We start from the raw sequence: 24741 nt of genomic DNA, 5'->3' as shown, positions 1-24741 counted from the left end.
TAACTCCGTTTAATTTGAGCGTTTTGTTATTGCGTGCTACTTTTCCTTTCACTTGCGCCCAGGTAAGTTCAATGGGATTAAGTTCGCAGTGATAAGGTGGTAGACGTAGAACTTTGACACCATAATCTTTTGCAGTTTCATCCACAACATATTTATGATATTCACTTTTCCTTAACCGTGCAATGTCAAGTAGTTGAATTTTGAGCATTGATTCTTCGTATGCAATCCCCTTTTCTGTAAGCCATTCTTGAATTCTCCCTTTCCGCCATGCCGTCGTCGGTAATTGTTCTAGTCTGCGGCTATGATATGGCGCATTGTCCATAACAACCACAGACCCAGATTCCAATTTTGGTAAGATTCTCTTAAACCAGCGCTCAAATACTTCGGAAGTCATTTCTTCATGATAATAACCTGTTTTTTCGACTTAAATTGAAGCAAACCATCATCAAAGAACCCTGTATCACTTCCTATATGGGTGATGATTAAACGCCGTCCCTTTTTTGATGGAGCTTTTAATCCTGTAGACCAGCTTTCTATAAATGCTTCGCGTTTACTTTTGACATTTAAATCTTGCCAAACTTTTCCAACTGTATGACCTTCGTTAATCCAGGTTTCATCCAAATAATATATTTTGCATCCAGTGTTGCGAATTTTTCGTATTTCTTCTAAATATTTTCTTCTCCACAGAATAATTTTATTTTTTTCTAATAGCATACTTTTTCTGTTTTACGTTCTGTTTCGTTTTACATATCGAAAGTTCATTTCGCGCATGGTTCTGATTAAGACCCTATGAGATCTCTTGGGTAAAGAGTCATCGTTTTTAAGCTCTTGAGAAATTTTTTTCAGTGTTGGAATTTCACTCCGAAAATAAAATGAATGAATTTTTCGACGTATAATATTCCTTGTCTCGTCATCGAAAACAATGCTTTTCCTACCTCTAGTTTTACCTTTTTCTTGCTTTTTATTTTCCGATGTATTTTTAAGTACACGATAAATACAGCTAACGGATACTTTTGTTAAACTGCTACAAATGTCGACCGCTTGGCTAACATTTAATGCCATTTTTCTGCCGACAATTCCTTCATAAACGTTTCGTATCATTACCTTCTCTTCGGACGTTAGCATTTTCCGTCTCTTTTGCGGCTTTTCATTTTTGGAATCAACATCAGAATTTTGCTGTCTTCTCTTGGAACAACTCGGTTTTTCGTCCATTGTATTTCAATAATCTGTGTATATACTATATATACAATAATTTCAACAATTCTGTATAAGAATATAACTAAAAATTTACTATAAAACGACAAACTATAACACTCTTATTATCAAAAACACGTTTTATCAATACTACAATACAGTATTGTTAAAACAGTATTGACAACAATAAGTTTACAAACTTATCACATAAAATATACTCACAAAATACACTACCCATAGAAACGCCCATGTAAAAGAACCATTCCTCCGACGAAAAAATAATAAAAACTAGTTTTATGGCATGTCTGGGTCCGAATTGTAAAACGGAATTTCCTCGCTAATTCCAACATTGCCAAACGATTGAAAAATAATGTTTTAAAATATCGATTTTTATTTTATAAATTTAAATATGTAACAAAACGGAACATATAAATAAAATTTATTTCATTACAATTTTGTGCTTAATTTTTACTATTGAAAAAATCATGTTTTTTTTGTATTTTTATGACGGTAATAATCGCTGCGTGGAAGAATACAGGTTTTGTATGACCATAATTACTACTTGTGAACAAGAATTGGCTACACTGTACGACAACTTCTGGTCAAGTCTACTATAGAGAAGCACAAATAAATATACTACTTTATATATTCTGTAATTTCTTATGAGGACACGCAAATTGCAATCGAGAAAACAGGCAGTTTTCGAGGGCCGCTGTGTACATTTAAATTTGAGAGGATATTCGGCGTTTAAACTATGAAATCACTCTTCTGAATTGAGGGTTTCTACTATAGTAGAATGTATAAAAAAAAATCATTTTTCAATTGTTAATTAATAATAATTAGTCTGGATAAAATTATATCGGACACCTCTTATTTTTTATAATTTTTAACGTACTAAATTGCATACCAAATAATTTGTATCCATTAAACAGATCGATGAAGGTCTTTGTTATATAGGACTCTCTACTATTTTTTAACCCTAGACGTCGAAATTAACGTGGGTTCCTATATTAATTATTAACAACATTCATTTTTTAAGTTTTCATCGTAAATACTTTTGAATAAAACTCTCTCTGTGAGTATTTAACTGACACATTTAAAAATATAGAGGTACGTAAGGTAAAAAACAACCAATTCCGTTCATATCTCTCAGTTGATTTTTTGACATGTGTATAGAAAGGAATTCAGGCTACATATCAAGCTAGACATCCTGTCAGGTTGATCTGACGACCTTACATAAAATTTCACTTATGTTGTCAGGTTAAAAGTCAGTGAATTTAAAAGGTGTGCCTAATATTCTTCAAGCGTCGGTGTGAAATAGCGAATGAATATATTTCAACTTAGATTAGAAACTCAAAAAATGCTTATTCGTACATCTCAAAACAATTACATATTAACGTATGTCCTAAAAGTTTTGGCCCAAAATGCATTGGCTTTAATTTTAACAAAAACAAAATAATATCAAGTTGTCTTTGGGAATAAAAACTTGATTAATTTGTTTACTCTCAGTTGAGATTTGTTTATTTTGAAGTTTTCGCTTTAAAATGTTGTATAAATTAGAAATAAGAAAATTAGAAATTAGAAATAAGAAAAATTATCTATAAGTTGGTTGGGCTAATACCCAAAACTGAAATCTGTCAAATATTCCAAAATGTAAATAGTTCACGCAAACCATTTATAGAACAATAGCGAAGTGCAAGAAGGGAATACAATGTCTGAATCTCCCGGTCGTAACAAGTGGTCGTAGGATATGTGGTTGCATACTTACTTTCATATACTTCGTTTTGTTGGTGTTAATTATTAAACCCATTTTTGTAGCTGAGTCGTTTAATGATATATACGCCTCTCGTACAGCGTTTTCCGTTCTCCCAAAAATATTGATATCATCAGCATAGGCAAGGATTTGCACTGATTTATTATATAGTGAACCACATTATATTGCGCAGCCCGTTATTTGTTTTAAAAAGGTTCAGACAGTTCCCCCTGAATTCGTACTCTACATTAAACATTTTCAAGAGTTAGTTTTGTTAAATTTACCAACTGATTTGGTATTCCTAACTCTTTCATTGCTTTAAACATTTCTCTTCTATTCACAGAGTCGTAGGCTGCTTTTTAGTTTATAAATATGTGATAGGTATCTATGCCTATGTAGTATTTTTTCTAAAATTTGTTTCAGGGTTGGAATTTGATGAATTGTTGAATTACCACCTCTGAAATCAGCTTGCTATTTTCCTACTATCCGTTCTGCATATGGTGCCATACGGTGACACAGTATTGTGGAAAATATTTCATACGCTGCATTTAAAACCGCAATTCCTTTGTGGTCAAAGCATTCAAAGATATCTTCTTTTTTCTGTATGGTGCAAAATATTCCAATATTCCAATTATTGGGGAGGGATTTCTGTGTTCATATTTCTTTTATAAGCTGCTGTAATACCATTATAGTATCGTGGCCACCTTCTTTATATAGTTTAGCTGGGAGATTATCTATTCCGGGTGCTAGTTTTTTAACTGCATCTTTAACTTCAAAAATCGTTGATGGTTCCTTTTCCGTCTCGTCTAGTCCCCTTATTTCATCTCTTTCGTCTTCTTGCTCTGTATTAAATGCCTAGTTAAAGTATTTTACCCATCTATTCAATACATCTTTCCTTGTTGTTAGTAGGTCGTCATTTTGACTTCTGCATTGTATTGTGGTTGCCTTGAATGCTTTTCTGTTGATGTCAACTTTTTTGCTCTAATAAGAATGCTCTGAATTCTTTCTTTTTGTTGAGGTTTTTTAGATATTTAAGTTCCTTATTCAAGTGATTTTGTTTTTTTTTTCACTTGTGTATCCTTTTTTCTTCTCTCTTCTTTGTCTGGTAATTCTATACAGTTATTCTAGATCATCGAATAAGTATCTTTCTGTAGGTTTTATTTTTTTCTTGTGTTTCATTCTTGCATTCATCTTCAAATCAATGATTTTTACGGGCACAAATTTCTGTTCCTATTTCATCTTTCGCTGCTGCTTCTATGTCTTCCTGTATTCTAGTCCAGTAAGAGTCTATATATGTCTGGCCTTCTTCATTTACATTCCTAAGCCTGTTGGTGATATTTTCTGAGTACCGTTCTGCAATTGTCGTATATCTCAGCTTTTGGTAAGCATATCTCAGCAATAATCTAAGTCTATGTTTGCGCCTCTATAACTTTTGCAGTTGATTACGTCTGTTCCATGCCTTAAATCTATTAAGATGTGATCAATCTGACTCGTTGTTATTTCATCAGGAGAGGTCCAGGTTACCTTTTGTATGTCTTGTGTTCAAAATAGGTGCTAGTGACTGTCATATTTATTGCAGCTGTTAAGTTTTAAATATCGAAAGAGATATTTGTAACAAACTTGTATACCAAAATCTGTCTTTAAGTGAGGCGGGTACATTTTGCCAATGAAAAAATCATTATTTTAGACGACGAAAATATTTCACTTTTAGTAATTTTAAACGTGTTAACGTAACGTCTTCTCATGTCTGGTGGTGCACAATTTCCAACAATTTCCAAACGACCTCTTGTGAGAAGAGTAAGGGATGAAGCTTTAAATAGTCAGAGCTACATTAAAAACTGCCTTTTCAAATTGCTTAAGATTGTTCACTAACATCATGATAATGACGATATCATATTTGGGGAAGACCTAGCATTATGTCATTACTCAAAATATATCCAAAACTACCTTTAAATACACCACATACCTTTTTATCCCAAAACCGATAATCCTCTTAACTTTCTGCAGGCTCACCCATTAGAGGATTTTTGAACTTAACTGTCTAGCTTAACTGTCTGTCTGATGATGTGACGAGTGTAATAAAGATTGGACAAAAGTGACAAAAAAGATAAAAGTGTCCAAAGGACTTCGCCAAGGCTGCTGCATTGCACCTACACCCTTTAAGATCTATTTGGAGGGGGTTTTGGATATTTGGAAGAGAAAATGTGAACCTATGGGTGTTAAAATTGGAGACCATACACTGTACAGCTTGCATTTTGCTGATGACCAAGTAATACTTGCAGAAGATCAAGATGATACCCATTACATGTTACGAAAAATAGATGAAGAATATACTTAGTGGGGCTTATCAATTAATTCATCAAAAACAGATTACGTAGTAGTGGGAGGTGAAGGAAAGCACTTAGAACTAGGAAGCAAACAAATTCAAAATACTGATAGCTATAAATATCTCGGTGTAAACATTACAAACAATGGTCGGAATACAAAAGAAATAGCTACTAGAATTGGTCAAGGAAATTCAGCAATACGTTAACTGAATAGTATACTTTGGAATAACCACATCACCCGAAACACAAAAATTAGGATATACAAAAGTATCACAGAAAGCATTGCTACATATGGTTCAGAGCTTTGGGTAATAAATAAAAATGACGCATCCAAAATAAAAGCAATGGAAATGAATTATTGGAGAAGATGTTGCCAACTCACTAGAAGAGATAGCGTAAGGAATACTGAAATCAGAGAGCGTATGGGCATAGACATTGACGTCCTGGAAACTATAGAATGCAAAAGGCTGAAATGGTATGGCCATGTAGAAAGGATGAATGATCAACGATGGCCAAAGAGAATATTACAGTGGATCCCCACCAACCGCAGGAAAAAGGGAAGACCAAGAAGATCGTGGAGACAAGAAGTAAAAGGTGCAATGGAAGATAGGGGTCTACAAGTAGATGACTGGAACGATCGCAAGCGTTGGAAGCTAGGTTGCGAGAAACGGCGGCAGCTGTAATTAACTCGTTGTATATATATATATATATATATATATATATATATATATATATATATATATATATATATATATATATATATATATATATATATATATATATATATATACTGTCTAGCAAGGTTTATAATGAAGACTAGGATGGCGAACTTACAAAAAACTAAGAGAAATTGATCTGAATTCCGTCCAGAACCCTCTCTTTATTTAATTCGATATTTTAGTTTAGTTAAGTATTGAGTTAATATTAGTGTTTAAATACATTTCTTCATTCAAACAAACTCCAAAAAATATTTTGTGCCAAAACTTTTTGGACATACGTTACGATTTGAATATTACAGGGAATAGGTACTTTTTAGTTGTGCACATGACAGATTATACATATTACAGAATATAGACAAGAAACTGAGTTAAACCGGTGGTCGTAGAGCAAGTCAAATTTTAAGTGTCTATCTGATGGATATAAGTTGGCTTTCCAAGACTCATATCTCATTCCTTGGCCAACATTTTAGAATCATTTTGTCCATCTATTGTCTCTTTGTCTTGTATTAATCTTATAATTCGTTTTTAATATCTTCTAAGCTATTAGAAGATACTTTATTATTATTATCCTTGGGACATCCAATATTGGACATAGGCTTAGATTAAATCCTCAATTTTTCTCTATTTTGAGCTATTTGAAATGTCCACGTCGAACCAGCTTGCTGTTTTAGGTCATCCACCCACCTTATCTGTGGTCTCTTTCGTTTTTGTTTATATGTCCTGAGTCTTCTATCTACAATAATCTTAGTCCTCTTTTCATCTTTTGGTCTAATAGTATGACCAGCAAATTTTCACTTTAGTTTTGCCGTTTGACTGGTAGTATCTTTAATTTTTGCAAAGTTTTAGTTATTCCTCCTTCTACCTAAAAGCCGTATGTTGATATTTCTCTTTCCATTGCGCTTTGTGTTTTGTCCCTGTAAAAATTAGTTTCATTGGAGCGTTAAAAATGTAAGGTGGTACAGTAGGCAGTACGTAAACTAGCACAAAGCTTCATACTATGTTCTCTTATTTTAAAAATTTAAATAATATTTTTAAAATTGAATACAGTAATTTTATTATTCATTTATTACTTATTCTCCAGTAGTCAGAGACAAAAATACCACTGAATCTCTTAAAAACATACAAACAAGCTGAATTTTGCTAACAATATTTATTTTGGAACCTCAAAAAGATGCAAAAAAGCACTTTTTTGTAGAATGAACCATTCTCTTAGAAACAACGCTTGAAGCGACAGGTGATTTTAAATGTCAGGTACGCGCGCGAAATCAATTTTAAATAAAATTTATATAAACTCGACTGTAAAAATTCGATATCTTTTGATCTCGCTGCTGAAGTAAGCAGCTTTTATATGCAATTTTTGGATTTTGGCGCGAATGAAGACAGTTTCTATAAATGTGTTAAATAAATTAAACGTTTAGCGATTTGTACCTTTTTTACGATTCTTATGGTATCAATAATATTTATCACTTCTATTAATTGTAACTATGAAATTTTTATTACTAGATTTCAAAATTCAGCCATTCTTCAAAATATATTGCCTGAAATTTTGGTTTTGAGTTTTAGCAACAAATGTGAGTCATTTGAAATATGCCTAAAAAACGCTAAATTAAAACTTTCACATTACAAACGATTTAATACAATATTTAAAACTGCTTCTTTTAATTATCAAGTACGTTTTCCGAAACGACACGACTTCAGCTACAAATTCCACCTAATACTCTTTTCGTGAAAGCATTTTCCATAACAGGCGATCGTTCGTGATATGAATGTTCAAATTCAGCGTTTTTTAGGCATATTTCAAATGCCTTATATTTGTTGCCAAAACTCAAAATCGAAATTTCAGGCTATATGTTTTGAAGACTAGGAATAATAATGAAAATTCCATAGTCACTGGTTAATCGAAGTGATACATATTATTGATCTCATGAGAATCGTAAAAACTGGTTAAAATCGCTAAACGTTTACTTATTTAACACCTTTCTGGAAACTGACTTCATTTGCGGCAATATACAAAAACGTTAAAAGAAAGCTGTACTTTTTACCTTTAAAACGCCTTTTTACTTTTGTCGATAGGACAATCTTATCAAATTTTTACCGTCAAGATGATACAAATTTTATTTCAGATTGATTTCGCGCGCGTACCTGACATTAAAAATCACCGGTAGCTTCAAGCGTTGTTTCTGAGAGAAAGAATTATTCTACACAAAAAAATCCTAATAAATATTCCTGTTCAAAATTATCTCAGCTACATTTTTTATTTAAAACATTTTTTTCTACGGTGTACAGATTTTTGGTAAATTGATTTTTTTTTTGCGTTTTCCCCCACCTAAGAGGAAGGGTTTTGAGGGGAAGCCTTAAGGTTAACTTAGTAAAAGTAGTAAACTCTTTTGGATCCCCAAATTGACATTCTCAGCAAAATTCAGCTTGTTTTTACAATTTTTAGAGGTCAAATCTCTGACGACTGGACTATTGTACTTTAAACAAAATACGTTTTAATAAAATAATTCAAAATAGTATTATGTTTGGTCCTAACGCCACCTACTTACGTATCAACCAAGTAACGCTGTATATTTTGTCTGCGTTGTTGCCAAACGTACATTATTTACTTTTGACAGAGCCGTAAAAGTCACACTAAATCTTAAATTAATAATAAAATACAAATAAATATCAATTGATAGTAAATTTAATTATTATATAAACTAAATAAGATGATTAAAATTAACATTTGAGTATAGTTTGAAATGAATTGTATTAACAACTAACTTTAAAAGTCAGAAAAGCCAGAATAAATAGTAGTAACGTTTTTGTGTCGTAATGGATTGCACGTGTCGTGACGATCCGCTCTGCATTTTACTATTAAGAAAAATGAATACAACACCTGTATAAAAGCTTCACTTTAAAAATGGTAAATAAATATTTAACAGGAAAAGGCAAATTTGAAGAAAATCATTCTAGAAGTAAAAATATTGATTAGTCTTGGAAGATGGTATTAAAGTTCTAATAATTTTTCTACTGTGACTGCTGATCCCGAAGGCAAAAACCAGTAATATGAAACATCAACAGTTATCAATAAAAACTAAAAGAAGAGATCAAAAAGGGATAAAATAAACTTATGTTTATAAATTGCCACGAGACTATCACGATCACCGCATAGACACATTAAAAAAAACAACAACAAATAAAAACGGTAAACAGAATATTCGCGAAAATGGAATGATGGCGCCCTAAACAAACTATCTATTGTAAAATTGGCTATTATGACCCGTCTAACAGCAGTTTTATGAAACTTCTTGGCCAAAGATTTTATATTGTACCGTTTAGCTAAACTAAAAAGCTGTAAAACTTTATATGAGAAAACTATTTATTTCGGTTTTATCTGGAGATAAACCAATTTTTTTAGGTGTGAACAATTCTGGGTAGAACTCGGATGACAAACTAAACACCGTTTTTTCTCCTTAAATAACATACAACTATACAATTGTAATAAAAATAAATAAAAATTCTTATAAAATATATATTTACATACCTTAAAAAAAATTTTTTTTCTTTTCTTTTTTTTTTTTTATTTTATTTTTATGGCTTCGGCAGTTTGCCATACAGCCAGTTACATGATCTTTTAATCTCATTAGGTACAGTAAAAAGTTTTTGAGTTATTTGCAATCGAATAGACTAAAATAGATAAATTTACAACATTTAACAAAAAGAAGAGAAAAAATATAAATAATACATACACATATATATCCATAAACATATACAATTAACATGGGTCACTCGTTTCACGTCCAGGGGACCATCAGGACATTATAATATATAACATACACAGAACTAGGCCACGGTAAATAGGATTAAACATATAAATTAGAGAAAACAAAGGTAAAAAGTAAAAACCAATTTTTTTTTTTTTTTAACTAAAGAAAAATATTACATTTGGTCAAAAAATCGATTATGCAATCGTAAATTAATCTATTTTGAGTCGCTAGGGCAGATAAAACGTTAAACGGAGATTTACCGGTAATACGAACTATATTATTATATAATAAGGTGGATTCCAAATTAATCGGTTTCACAAGTCTTCTAATCCAAATATATTTTAACTACCAATAACAAATATTTTATAACAATACAAATAAGCATAGATGTATGAAAGAATTTAATTTAATTAAATTAAATTATAGTAAATATTATGAAACAAGTTTCATGTGTCAATGAATTCTTCTACATATATATACCAGGTTATTCTTCTGGTATTTCTTTGTAACCTTCTTATAGCCTTTTACATTCCGTTTTAGCAACATGAAAATGTTTTCAATTTCACATCTCCCCCATGAAAAAGGCAAGAGCGCCCTACTATATATAAATCTCAACCTCCATTAATTTAAAGAATAGATGATGACTCCTCTCTCTCTCTCTCTCCAATGGCGCTACAGCCCAAATTGAGCTTTAGCCTTCTTCAAACTATGCCTCTAACCTTGACGGTCCCACGCCTATCGTCTACAGGTTCTCACGTATAGCAAATTTTTGCGCGTCCTCTGCCACTTCATCCTCCCACTTTTTCCGTGGTCTTCCTTTTGATTTTGCGCCCTGCATTTTACTATCTAGGGCTCTTTTTGGCAATCTTCCAGTCTCCATTCTCTATCCAAAACCGATTTATCCGAGGCTTAGTTAAAGGTTTCGTGGTTTTGTACTTTTTACGGTGACGGGTTACCGGCCCATCGCTCAACCCCCAACCTGGAGGACCAGAATTTTCTGTCAGGGTTTATTCTCTTAGCCGATATGTTCCAGTTTTAAGGCGCCAGAAACCTTGACTCCCACTCATATGCTACATAACGCACAATCACTGTACGCCATGCACCCAGTCGCTACGCAGCAAAAGTCTTCGGGGACGTGAGAGTGGGATTTGTCCTGCTGGGTTTTATTTTTAGAACCCCCGACTCTTTCGTCGGAAATAGTTGACATTACTAGGAGTTTTGTTACAGTATGAGCATCGGCAGCCCTTACTGCCTCCAAGATCCTTTACCAACCTTAACTACCAATAGATGATGACACCCTGTTTTAAATTTTAAATGGTCATTTTCTGACTTTACTCATTGACTGAATTTAAACTCAGAAACTAAGTTTCTAACTTTAAATTCATATACTTGCTTCTTCCGGTCAACTCTAACTTTATTGTAATTTTCTGTGAATTTTGGAATGTCAGAATTCTGTTCTGAGCCAAACCTTGGGGTTGATTAAGATCTGAGGGCAAAATTGATGATTATTCTCCCGTAAGCAGATAGAGTGGAGAGAATTTTGTTACACTATGTGTTGTCCGGTTGTTTTTGTCTGTGTATTCAATTGTGATGTTGGACCATGGATGTCGTAGTTTCTCGTTAATATTGCAGCTGATGATATTTACCAGTATTTGGTTGAGGCACTCGTTTAATCCATTTAATAAAGGACAGTCAACTGTCACCGAAAAAAAAAATCAGTGTCTCACTTGTAATCTACATAACACTAAAGCAGAGAAAGACCAAATAAAAAAGGAATATGCTTTACATATTGCAAACGTACAGATGTGTATCTAAGACCCTATGACAAGCAGAAAGAAGAAAGATAGACGCCACTGAAGTGTTCTGTTGGAGAAGAATGTTACAAATTCCGTGGACCGACCACAGGACAAATAATTCAATTTTAAATGAGTTAAAACTCAGCAAACGGCTATCCAGTAAAGTTCATCTCCAACAATTAAAATACTTTGGATATGTTATGAGAGCAGAAACAGAAGATATGAAAAGATTTATTACCCAAGGAAAGGTAAAAGGCCACGAAGAAGATCTACAACAAGATCATCATCATCATCATCAATCAGCCCTGAGTTGTCCATTGTTGAACATAGGCCTCCTCTAGACTTTTCCATCTGCTTCTGTTCTGCGCCTCTGCTATCCAATTGATCACGATTCTTTTGAGGTCGTCGGCCCGTCGCGTTGGGGGTCTTCCTCGGCTTCGCTTGTCAGCCCGTGGTCTCCACTCAAGCAATTTTTTTGTCCAACTGTCGTCTTTCATTCTTGCAACATGCCCTGCCCATCTCCATTTTTGCCTTGTAATATGTTCGATAATGTCTTCCACTCCGGTTTGTCTACGAACTCCCTCGTTCTACACCAAGATACTTCCTACAACAAGATCGATCACATTGAGGCATATATGCAAAAGATCTATGCATATGTTAAAAGACATGACCAAAGACAAAGATCTTTAAAGACGGACAATAAACAACATCACGATATTCACTACACTCTCTCCGAGGGTCAAGATTGAAGAGAGAGAGAGAGAGAGAGAGAGAGAGAGAGAGAGAGAGAGTGAGAGAGCGAGAGAGAGGGAGAGAGAAATTGCAAACAAATATGTTGCACGTGAAACCAAAAGTCGTGATAAATAGGTTTTTAAGAAAACAACAACATTTGTATCTGCCTGCTTAGATTTGCAAAAAATATTAACTACACTCCAATCAGAAGTATCATTGTTTTATTATAAAAAGAAGTGTATAATTTTACTATCTTTAATCTACAGAAGGTTATTGTTAAACAAATATTATAAATTCTTTTATAATTTGTAAATGCTCATTTTGTACTAAATAAATCTGGCGGATATTATTTTATTTATTTTTTGTTAGTATGTATGATGTGAATTCTTAGATACTTGTTTGAATAAAAAAATCACGTTAAGGTGAAATCACAATGATCTTCACTGTGAAATTACAACGATCTTCATCTAAAATTGAAAAACTTTGTATTGTAACTCGGCCTAAATCAGGACCTGTAATTTTAACAACAATGTGATATACGAAAGTGAAAAGCCGAGAAAAGTTATAAAATATGAACTAAGAAAAGTGCAAAAACTATTAAAACTGACAAAGAAAAAAAAATAAAATGTAGAATTTTTTTTTAAATTCCTGTCCTCTAAACTAAGTAAAAGTGGTTTACAATGTTTTTCATATCAGATGTCGATTTTTTTTATTGATAATGGCCAGACTGTGACACAATTTACATTTACTTAGTCATTTTCATCAATTTCCATGAATATTTGGATTAAAATGAGAATATCATTCGCCGTTTAAAGTTTCCCATATCGCCCCTACTCGCTATATCAACAGGTGAGGTGAGAATTAGGTTTTTAATAAATAAAGCATTACTACTGTTTTTATAATGATGCAAATAAAAGTTTAATGCATTAAAAAGCTGTGAAAGGCCGAAATCGGAGTTGGCGAGAACTTGTTTGCGGCAAAATACGCGTCGAAAAAATTCATTAATAATTTAACATATCGTTTTATCATAACTTCAACTTATAAATATTGAAGTTCGCCTGCTGTATTCCCTGTGTTCTGCCTCGGAATTATTCAATATTAACGTATTAGTGTACGCCTTTTCTACCTACGGCTTTTCATATAGTTATTCCTCGTATTTAGAAGTTTGTTTAAAAGAATGCACCTAAAACAATAAGAAAGATATGCACACTTTTATAAAACTTATAAGCATACTAAAAGTAAACACATTAAATAAAAACTATTTATTTAATAATATTTTGCTATTATATAACTGTCACCAAGATCAACCACGCAGGCGCTATGCTTCTCAACAGCGGAATCCACATATCCGGTATGGAAGAGATCTGCACACGCCAATGAAGTAAATACCAGCCTGAACGAAACCTGTAGACTTATTACCTGCTACATGAGACAAATCCCTCTGGATAAACTCAAAAAAGCTTAAAGCCTATAGGATCCTGAATCCATGAATTCCTCAATAGATCCAAATAAACCTTTGATAACCGCCACTTTGAAGCCTTTGGAGCCCATGAAGGCTTTCTCAACACCTTGCTAGACAAACCACCAGCCTGTTACCAGTAACACAAACTCAAGAAGGCAGCTTTTCAAGCAACTAACGTGGCGTATGTTGAACTGATTAGGAATTGGAGTAGTCAAACCTTATCAAATAGGATCTACTGAACACAAATGTCGACAAGTGTGACTGCAGGGCTATACAGACCATTAATCATCTACTAGTCTACCTAAACTGCATACATAGATGCACTGTTAATGACTTAGGGATAGGCAAGCAACCAGCATTAGAAACAGGCCAATACTGGACTCAGAAACTATAGATTTCCGGATAGGAAAAAGTAAAATAATCAAAATCACAACGAACCACGCAAATCAAAGATAAATGATCTAAAATAACTGATAGATTTGAGATGTGAGATGTTTGTGGTCAAATTAAGTCTTGCGGCAAGTAGGACGCGAGCTCCTCTTTATTTCACCCGTTGACAGACTTCATCAAAACACATCGTTGTATTAGAATAATTTAAAATACATACTTATTATACAATAGTTAAAGAAGGACCTGTCGATAAATCTATAACAATAATAATATTGATCTTGCTTTTCAAGCAAATTCCGATTTTATATCTAATATGTATGTCATTGTTAAATATACATATTTCTGTGTAATCAGTAGATATTTGATGATCTAATAACAAGAGCAGATTGTGTGTAAATAAACAACACACATTTTTTATAACAAGGTACTTGTTTAAAAACTATCCTTGTTCCCGTTACAAGAAAATCACGTGTGTACGTCACAGATAGCTACTTAGAATTTTGAAGGATTAACAATAGAAGTATAAAAAATATACAACGAATAAAAAGAGCATAATATGAACGTAACGTAACTTTTATTTTAGGTACAATGTTACAAAGGAATTAGGGGAAATGGTGATGATAAGATGAAAAAACAACAATAATTGGCTCTGTCATGAAAACTGTGCTATCAATAATTTTCAAACGGTATATAGATTAGATTTTTATACAAAAGATCTTGTTAGATAGAATTGTTGAGTATCTAAATAGCCTATTCCATCTTACTCCAATTTCTAAGTAAAAATTATACATTTAGCAATTATGGTCGAATGACAGCGTTTTACAAGTTTTAACCACCATTTGAGACAGCCATTCTGAGAAAGAAGCCAATAAGGATACCATATGCGGGCACACACCATGCTTGTACATGCCAATTTAATTTATGAACTTATTCGCTGCATATGGCACCCATCAAAGCGGTCTAACATAAAATATGTTTAATATGCTGCTGGCGCCAATTTGTGTCAGATTATTATATCAATTAAATGTTTAAGTTAGTATATTGATAGCTACCATTTTTTTTTAACAAAAACAAAGATTTCAACACGCAGCGATCGTGTTAAAAACTTAATATACTACTGTTAACTGTTAGTACTATCTAGTCGTTAACTCATTGTTGAACAAAAATTTAAGAAAGCAGTGTTTGTTTCAGGGCGATCTTTTCTCTGGACTGAACGATGGACTGATAAGTAGGGCGGAAGCGCTGGCTGCTGTAGACATTAAGCATCAAGGAACGGGCGGACCAGGCGGTCTTCCACAACTCAAACACGACATGATGTACCACCACAGTATGGGAGCACCTCCACCGGTCAGTAGGCCACATCACCAGGTTAGATATTGCACATTCACGCTAGTTTTTGTTTTGAGTTTTTATTGATTTCACATGTCATGTTGTAGAATAGATTTTAAGCGTAAATAACTTATTTAATCTAAACAGTTAAGTTTTATATATTTTGCATTTATACAGAACAATCATAAAGTGCAAAAGCTTCTTACAAGGTGAATATTTTCTCAGATGAACTCTACCCTGTCAATTTTGCATTTTTTTATTTTCTTTTTCTTTTTAAAATGAAGTCTTATCCTCATTGCTTAGAAAAATGAACTCAGTAAAGGCACCAACTTGCTATCGTACAATTTAACTGCACTAAGGGATATTTCTTCTTTCTTGTAGAAAAGTTCTTTAAAACTCCTCCTTTCTTTCTTTTCATATCTTTTTTATTAGAGAAATTACATCCTTACTAGTTACCCAACTTGTCCAGTTTAATTTGCAATTGCAAACTTATAAACCAGTTATCAAAAAATATCTTATGGTAAGCATTTCTTAAAATTATTGTGGCCAATCGAAGAACCACATTTCCGATGACTTCAACATTTGGTAAATATTCTGGATGCTCTTCTTTATCAGTATACAGTTAAAAATTATATATAATTCCGTTGGTATCGTATATAAAAAACGCTTAATAGACTCACTTTTTTTTGGTTTGTTTTTATATACATTTTTAGACTATGTTTTCCTTTGAAAGGAATAATTTGTTCATCCACGAATAGTTTTTCTGTCATTGGAATTTTCCGAAAATTTACTAGAACTGGTTCTAAAAGCGATTTGATTTTCTATAACTTATCTCCGGGAATTATCTGACTATTGTCATTGAAGTGGATATTGTTTTTCATTTGTTCCAAACGATTCTGACTTATAGTTTCTACAACAACTGAAATTCGAGTAGACGCTTTCCAGTAAATTTTAGTTGAGGGTAAACCATATACTGACATGAACAAACATACACCGAAAAACTGTTCTATTTTGTTCTTGTCCATATTTAAAGACTTTTCGGTGTTCTTTTTGGGTAGAATACAGATTTGTTTGATAAACAATATTGTCCAAAATATTGTCATCTATCAGCGTTCTAAACTACTTGATTGGAGTATACGGGTTTCCAAGGTTGAATTGGCTGTGCAGAACGACTAGTAATTTATTTCCATGTGATATTCTGATGATTGGATACGCCATTTTCGTCGTTATTGTTATCCTCTTTTTCATTATCATCTTTCTGGTTCTTATTATTTTCTTCCATATCTCCCACGCTCACTTCTTCCGAATAAACATTTTCTAAAATATTTACCACTTCATCATCGTCACTTTCGGATTCTAGAATGAAATCTTCAGAGTCATATCCACAAATATCCCTAATTTGAACATTATTTAGTTCTTTCTGGCCATAAAATGATTTTACACAAATAGGTTCCATTTCTGTTACCACCTGCAAAATTGAGTTATACATTATGGATTATTGTAACTTTAAAGTTACACACCATTTTTTACTCATAAAATACCTACTATTTTATTATCAGAGCATATATTTGATACAATAAGAGTCAGAATGTACTTACTTCTAGCTTTATTTTTTTTATTTCGATAGCTAGTATAGAAAGTACTTGAAATTTTGATCAAAGTCATCTGTTACAACACTGTAACACTACTAACGACAACACTTGACGACAACCGCTAGAACCTATGCATAAAATATGACGTTGTATATGATTAGAATGTTCTGTGGAGGCCAGCCATCTATAACCTTATAGAAACAACTGACGTTTACGGAAATATCAGATTTAGAAAGCATTTTATGACTCTTATTCAATATGTAACTTAAGAGTTATTAGGTGGAATATATGGTTAAGCTGATAAGCGATGCCAAGAACCGTTCGAGAGAAGTGCGCCAAGATCGTCAATAAGTAACCGCTTCGACCGGGAAAGTCATTCAACTTCAGCATCACCAGCAAGAGGCGTACTTGACTTGACAATGGCAAGTGCCACCTTGCCAAAATGTCGTCAAAACAATTGTTTTTCTCAAATCCAAAATTATCCAACGCGGAGTCAAACCCGGAAAACCACTGAAAGCATATATAGCTCCCGCGGAAATTTCAAGTGTAACATATACTTATTTATACAATATTGAATATTTGCATAAAGATAGCACACATTTGGTCATTATATTTCGTTAAATGCAAATCTACCTTAAGAAAATTAACTAGAGAGACTGTAAGCTTCAGAGTTGACTAAAAGTTTTTTAAAAGAGTTTTACATTTACAGTAAATTTATTGGGAGCATTAAACCACAAAGACTTATTTTAAAATTTTGATCGTGAAATATGGTATATAAGTTCCTTTATTTATCAAAAATAATAAGGTCACTCGGTAGACAATTTTTGCACACCATTCCGCCAAATGTTGTTAACACAATATTCTTCATAATACTATTTAGTATACAAAGATGTCTCTTTTATAAAGAGCTCAAAGCTCCCTTTTAACTATATTGATCGACATTAGGTTGTTGGGCCGTTAAGTTTTTTTATAGTGAGTATATCAGCGGCGTTTTATCTAAGTGAATTCTCCAAGGCCTTCTAAATTAGACCATGAAATTTCGGGATTATGGTGAAAAGTTATTTAATGCCGTGTTAACACAAGGGGTGGATACTTTTATATTTATAGTGCACTGTTGGCCCGTTTTGGGGATAACTTTTACCCACCGTAAATACATACGGGGTGTTAAAAACTCTTGTGTAATGGTACAATGTTTTATAAGAGGTATTAGCTCGCCTATTCAGCAAATAAATAAATACTGTCGAAATCGGTTCTTATTGGTGAATCCTTACGTTGAGTATATCGATGTTAGCATTAATCCAACTTGGAGGTGACCAAAGGTGACCACGTCGACCGCAAAGATTCTGACAGTAGCCTGCAAAGCTAACATTACACAATTATTTGCTCTAAGAAAATCATATTTGCACATTTTAATTCGATAATTCATTCTTACTGTTAACTGGATGTTAACCTGGCGATCGCATTGTTTCAGATGCTATTATTATTTAAAATAATTGACTGGAAAGTTTTTTTTACTATGACGAAAGATAAATGTTTTTGTTTTTAATTTGCAATGCAATATAGTACGGGATCCGAATCTAGGTTGGCCTTCACCCATCTGTTTATCGAATGAAACATTTTTTTTTATCAAATTTCATACATAGACAAATACGTCTTGCATGTAGTGCCTCTCAAAATATGTTCATACCTATCCTTAATTAAAAAAATATTATGAAAAAGACAGTCAAGATTTCATTCCACGTACAAATCGTCTATGTATCTGTTTATACGTATTTCGCTTTAATAAAGCTCATCAGAACAGATATTACATTACAACAGATATGAACATTATTCATAGGCGTTCTCAACGTGAAAATTAATCTTTCCTGTCTTTAGGAAGCAACAATGAAATGGCTTCGAAACGGACGCAATAGCGACATCTGATATTAAATCCGTAAAATAGTTTCGAAACACAATTCAGATAACTGCCTTAATCTGGAGCCTTCTAAAAATTGCAAGGCATTGCCAGAATGTTGATAAAGATGTTAATAGTACAAACTGTAATTTGTACGTGGAATAAAATCTTGACTGTTCGTTTTATTCGGATCTACTCTGTATGTGTACAAGAAACCAATTCGCTAATGATTTCTGCTTAGTTGAGGAGACATGTCGTGGAATGCAAATTTTAGATTCCCCATGTCTCTATTAACATCTTTATCAACGTCTGGCTATGCCTTGCAATTTTTAGAAGGCTCCAGATTAAGGCAGTTATCTGAATTGTGTTTCGAAACTATTTTACGGAAAAAAATATTAATTAACTTCTTTTAGCAAGTTTCATTCATTTGTTTACCAATCAAATTTTATTGAAATTTAAAGTTTAAAACATAAAATCGGTCTATGAGGTATTGCCTACGTGTTCATCTTTATGGCTACCGGTCAAGTAGATTATTATTATATATTATTAATATAAACAAATTCAGTTTTTATAAGTTTAATCTGCATTACAAGCTCCGAACGGTAGAAGCGGCGAGTATTTGCAGTGCGGGGAACTGTTGATAAAAAGAGGAATTAGTGATAGGTAATTGATAATTTTACCTAAACAATACATAAGCGTACACTGAGATCTGACAACAGGTAAAATCTCATCTAAAACAAGGTAGATGATTTATTGTCTAAATTAATTATTAGAATAACAAACTGCCATGGCTACGAAGAAAATCTAACGCTATATGAAAGTAAAGAATCGTCCACTGAAGATGGTAAAAGAAGGTGGACAAATGAGATCAAAAAAAAACTTTTAGTTTAGACTAAAAGCTTTTCTATTGCCTAATATATCAGAAGAACAAGCGGGATTTATCCCAGGAAAAGGCACAAGAAAACACATCCTTAATGTCAGACAGCTAATCGAAAAAACTCGTGAATTCAATACTTTTATGCTTATGTGCTTTTTGGATTACACAACGTCCTTCGATAAAGTCAAATGGTAGCAGCTATGGTCCATACTAGCGGAAATGGGAACACCCCACCACTTAATTAAACTAATTAGAAGTCTATATAAAAATAATAAGTACACAATAAAAATTAACAACACCCATTCCGATCATTTCAAAACAGAGGCAGGTGTCAGGCAGGGATGCATAATCTCGCCAACTCTGTTTAATATCTAGAGCGAACCCATTATGCGAAATAGGAGATCAAAAAATCAGTTACTTGAGATATGCTGATGGCACTTTAATAATTGCGACAAGTCAAGACGAAATAGAGGACATAATGAGATGTCTGGAGGAGAAAAGTAAAACATATGGACTAGAGCTAAATAGGAGTAAGACAAAGATCATGATAGTAGACAGAGCTCGGAATAATCTTCAACAAATTAAAGAAATTGGGGGCTTTGAAGTAGTAAATAGTTTTATATACCTGGGGTCCCTAATAACAAATGACGGAGTGTGTGACATAGAGATACGTAAAAGGTTGACTATTGCTAGAAGGCTGGTAAGGGCACATTGCTAAAAGAACAGGTACGATGGAAAAACTGATAGTCGAGGGTAGAGTTGAAGGAAAGATACCTAGGGGAAGATCTCCAAGCTGTTGGGTAGATCAAACAAAAATATTGATTAACCAAGGGTTACATGAAGCTGAATAACTAGCCCAGGGCAGGGAAGGATGGAGGGAAATCGTGTAAAAACTGTAAAGGCCTGATGGGGTCACAACATCCCAAAAGGGATTAGGACTGAGGAGGAGGACAAATGAGGATGGTGGGGATTATTTTAGGAAAAGTAAGAAATTTTCGAAATTTCCAATTAAGAAGAGGTGTGAAAACCAAAAATTAAAAGAAATGATGATGGATCTCATTTACAAAGTGAAAGCTGTAAGAAAAGACCAAAAAAACTTTCAAAAGGAAATTTGTAATTTAACAAAAGAAAATTTAGAGCTAAAGCATAAAGTAAACTTTTTAGAGAATAAGATTGAAAAAAAGGATCAGAAAATCAGAAAGCAGAATGTTAAAATAAAAAGCTCGAACTTAAGGAAGACGAAGAAATTAACGATACTAAAAAATATATAAAAGATAAGCTGAATTTGAAAATAAAAATAAATAATGTTCAGAAAATTAAAGTCATGGACGGAAAACCACCAATAGCAATAGTGAAAACGGACACCCTCAAAGATAAACAACTTATTATGAAGAATAAAAATAAATTATGAGAAACACAAAATTTCATAGAGAGTGCCTAACATAATCTAAAGCCAAAACACAGAAGGAGTTGAGGGATTTAACGAGAGAGGAACGGGAAAAGGAACAGACGCAAAGGTCGGATACCGAAAACTAAGCGTAAATAACGAATTGATCTATTACTGATCTATTTGCTCTAAAACTAGCTTGATATTCACCTAGGTTTTCTTTAATGTTGGCATTAATTCTATTTCTGATCGAAATAGCTAGAACTTTATACGTTGTGTCTTGTAATGCTATACCCTATAGTTTTCATATTTCGTAACATTTCACCTGTAATTTCTTCCTGTAGGATTTGGTCATCTTCCTTTAGGAACTCTGCTATTATGCCATTTTCACTGGGTGCTTTATTATTTTTTAAACTCTTTATTATGTCTATTATTTCTCATTTTGTTGGTGTTTCATCATTGTTGTTCTGGTTTCTTGTTTTTTCTAGTGGCTGCTATATTTGAAGATATTGTTCTTCATCGGTGTTTTGTACAGTTTTAAAATATCTGGTACATTTGTTCAATTTTTCGTTTATTCCTCCTACTAAATGTCCGACTTTATTTTTATAATGTTTTGGGTGCGGTTATATAATATTGACTTTGTTCTCTGTTTATTTCTTGGTAGAAGTTCGTGACTTTGATATTTACAAAATCCTCGTTAACATTGTTTAATTTTTCTTCCAAGTACAACTTTCTCTTTGTTCTGCATATTTTCTTTGCCTCCCTTTTCTCTTTTCAGCATATAATTATTTAATTTATTCTTAATTATGCTATTGATTCTGTCTCTATTCCTCTCTTCAATCGCTCCATTATAATCATTATCATAACAATCTTTGTATCTTCTCTGAGAGGGTTTTGATATTGCTAACTCGGCTACTTGTTAAATCGTTTCTCTTAGTCATTCCCATCTATTGTCTATATCTTGTGCTATTTCTTGTCCTGATAGTTTCCCTCTAATTGTTCTTGGAATTTTTTCCTAATTTCTTCGCTTCACCTGCTGACTATTCCTGGCAAGCTTTTACATATTTCGTATAAAACGATAGACAGAGGACAGAAAACGATATTATTAAATCGTTTTCGTCCATGGCCTCTAAATCAGGAGACATTCGTTGGACTTTCGAGATTTAATTGGTATCAGACCGAAAGTCTGATGAAGCAGGGGGGCTGAAATGAGTCCAAACAATAGAAGCTTTGAACAACCAAGGCATTGACAAACTGTACATAGAAACTTTAGCAAATATATATAGACAAGCAAAAGCTAAGGTAAACATTTATGGAAACACTCCAGAATTTCCCACTACCAGAGACGTCCGATAAGGAGACGCAATATCACCAAAGCTCTTTCGATGACGACATCGTTCTGATTGCTAATAATCCTGCAGAAATACAAGAACTTATAAGCGACCCAAATGCAGTTAGCAATGAAGTTGGCCTAAAAATGAAGTTGTCAAAAACAAAAACCATATACAACGAGCTAGTGGATGTCCAAAATGTAATAATAAACAACACTGCACTGAGACAGTGCATACCTGGGATAATTAATACACAAATCTGGCTCCTACCTTCCATGAAATGAAGAATGAAAATAGCTTGGACATCTTTTGGTAGAAATGCAGTTATATATTCGATCAGTGTATACTACCAATCATAACATACGGCTGCGAAACTTTTCATTAAAGAAAGAGATAATATCGAAACTCAAAGGTCAATGGAGCGATTCATGCTAGGTATAACAAAGAGAGATCGAAAAAGAATAGAATGGATCAGACAGAAAACCAAGGTTATTGATGTAATCCATGGAAATAAATCTTCAAAATGGCAGTGGGCGGGACATTTAGCGAGAAGAACTGACAATAAGTGGTCCACTTGAATTAAACTGTGGTAGCCAAGAGGCGTCAAGAGACCAAGAAGACGTCCAAATTTAAAATGAGACTATGACATAAGGAAACAAGCCGGTACAATATGGCACAGAAAAGTGCCATATTGTATTTATCACCATATGCGAATTTTAGACAATCATGGATATGAAGATATGAAGAATGAATATGTAAGGGAGGCTACACCCTAATCGGTAGAATATGCTGAGAATGATTATATATATATATATATATATATTTATATATATATATATATATATATATATATATATATATATATATATATTGTTATGCTATTTAAATTGTATTATATTGCTTACTTAGGAAAAATCCTGTCTATATTTATTAAATGAACTAATCTCCAATTAATCACAATAAATCAGCATTAATTAATTACAATCTCAGGCTATTTAAATTGTACGATTTACCTTTGATCGTGGATTCAAAATATTTTCCAATTGGCGTCCTAATCGGGATAGGTAATATGACCTGAATAAAATACATAGAATTTTAACTGAACTATATGTGAGATGTCCTTTATTTTAATGAAATTTTATACAACAATCAATCCTGTAATATTTGCAATATACTAACTTTAAATATATGAGAAGTTGTTTTCTATCATGGACCCAAATGTTATTTTACATTGATTTTTAATATGCGTTATAACTAAGCTCTTTTTATAATTCCTTTTTTTTTAGTGATCGCAAAATTAACTGTCTCTATTATTTATTCAATTTACTTAATTAATAAATGAAAATCACACTCCGGCTCTAATGAAATTTGACTGACCTTTCCTTCTCTGCCGTTGCAATTCTATGGCCACGCCACAACAAAAAAATCCTTTCTCTGCTTCTGCTCCTATTGTGGTCCAGATGACGTACACCTTTCTCCTATCTGTCCTTGTATCTCCAAATGTTTCCGGCTTCGTCTGCTATTAATATTCTTAGGCCCTTTGGTTTTCTATCTCTCTGTACCCCGTTCCTCACACTGGTCAGCTTTTCCACCGCAAATAAACACACCCGGTAAATTACGTCTTCGGGACTTCAAACAAACACAAATCACAAAGCTCCTTCCTTCTTGGACGACGAAAACTGACTAACTAACCTTTTTTTCTCTCTCCTATCTCATAGCCAAAACCAAACCTCCTTGCATTCAAAATTTGACCAATCAAAATCATCCACCTCTTGTGAGTATATCGTTACCACCCAACTCTCTCTATAAAACGTCATTCGGGTAATTCCAGAAAACAAATCTTCTTTAATTATTCTAACTAAATCTATCTACTTTACAAATATTTCTTACTAATAGCTACAAACGATACCTGTTTCTCAATTCAATGTCTTTTGTTAATAAACTTTTACCGATATAATCTTTCGGGGAGAAAACCACCGCAAATCCCGGTCCATTGTTCAACACTTTCTATATACACTTTTATTCCGGGTAAAACCATTTCACAATAACCGACTTATTTAAATTTCTTATCGATAATATTTGAAAGTCTTGTCTCTGAGGCCTAATGAACAATTCTTCGAACAACTTAAAATACATATTTTGTCTTATACAGGATGTTTGAAAATTCATATGCCCGTGTCTTTATGAAATATCAATAATTTTAATTTTT

General features: G+C 33.1%; 1 protein-coding gene across 1 annotated transcript in view; it reads left to right on the top strand.

The window, feature by feature from the left end:
- Window positions 1-24741, top strand: part of acj6 (abnormal chemosensory protein 6) — a 211192-nt gene that overhangs the window by 139219 nt on the left and 47232 nt on the right. The window contains exon 3 of the mRNA XM_072539583.1: window positions 15314-15490. Coding sequence (XP_072395684.1) covers window positions 15314-15490 — 177 coding nt within the window. The remainder of the gene's footprint in view (window positions 1-15313; window positions 15491-24741) is intronic.

The sequence above is a fragment of the Diabrotica undecimpunctata genome, chromosome 7, assembly GCF_040954645.1.
Source record: "Diabrotica undecimpunctata isolate CICGRU chromosome 7, icDiaUnde3, whole genome shotgun sequence".
Lineage (NCBI taxonomy): Eukaryota > Metazoa > Arthropoda > Insecta > Coleoptera > Chrysomelidae > Diabrotica > Diabrotica undecimpunctata.
Note: the sequence above shows the minus strand (reverse complement) of the source record. Positions and strands in the feature narration are given on the sequence as shown.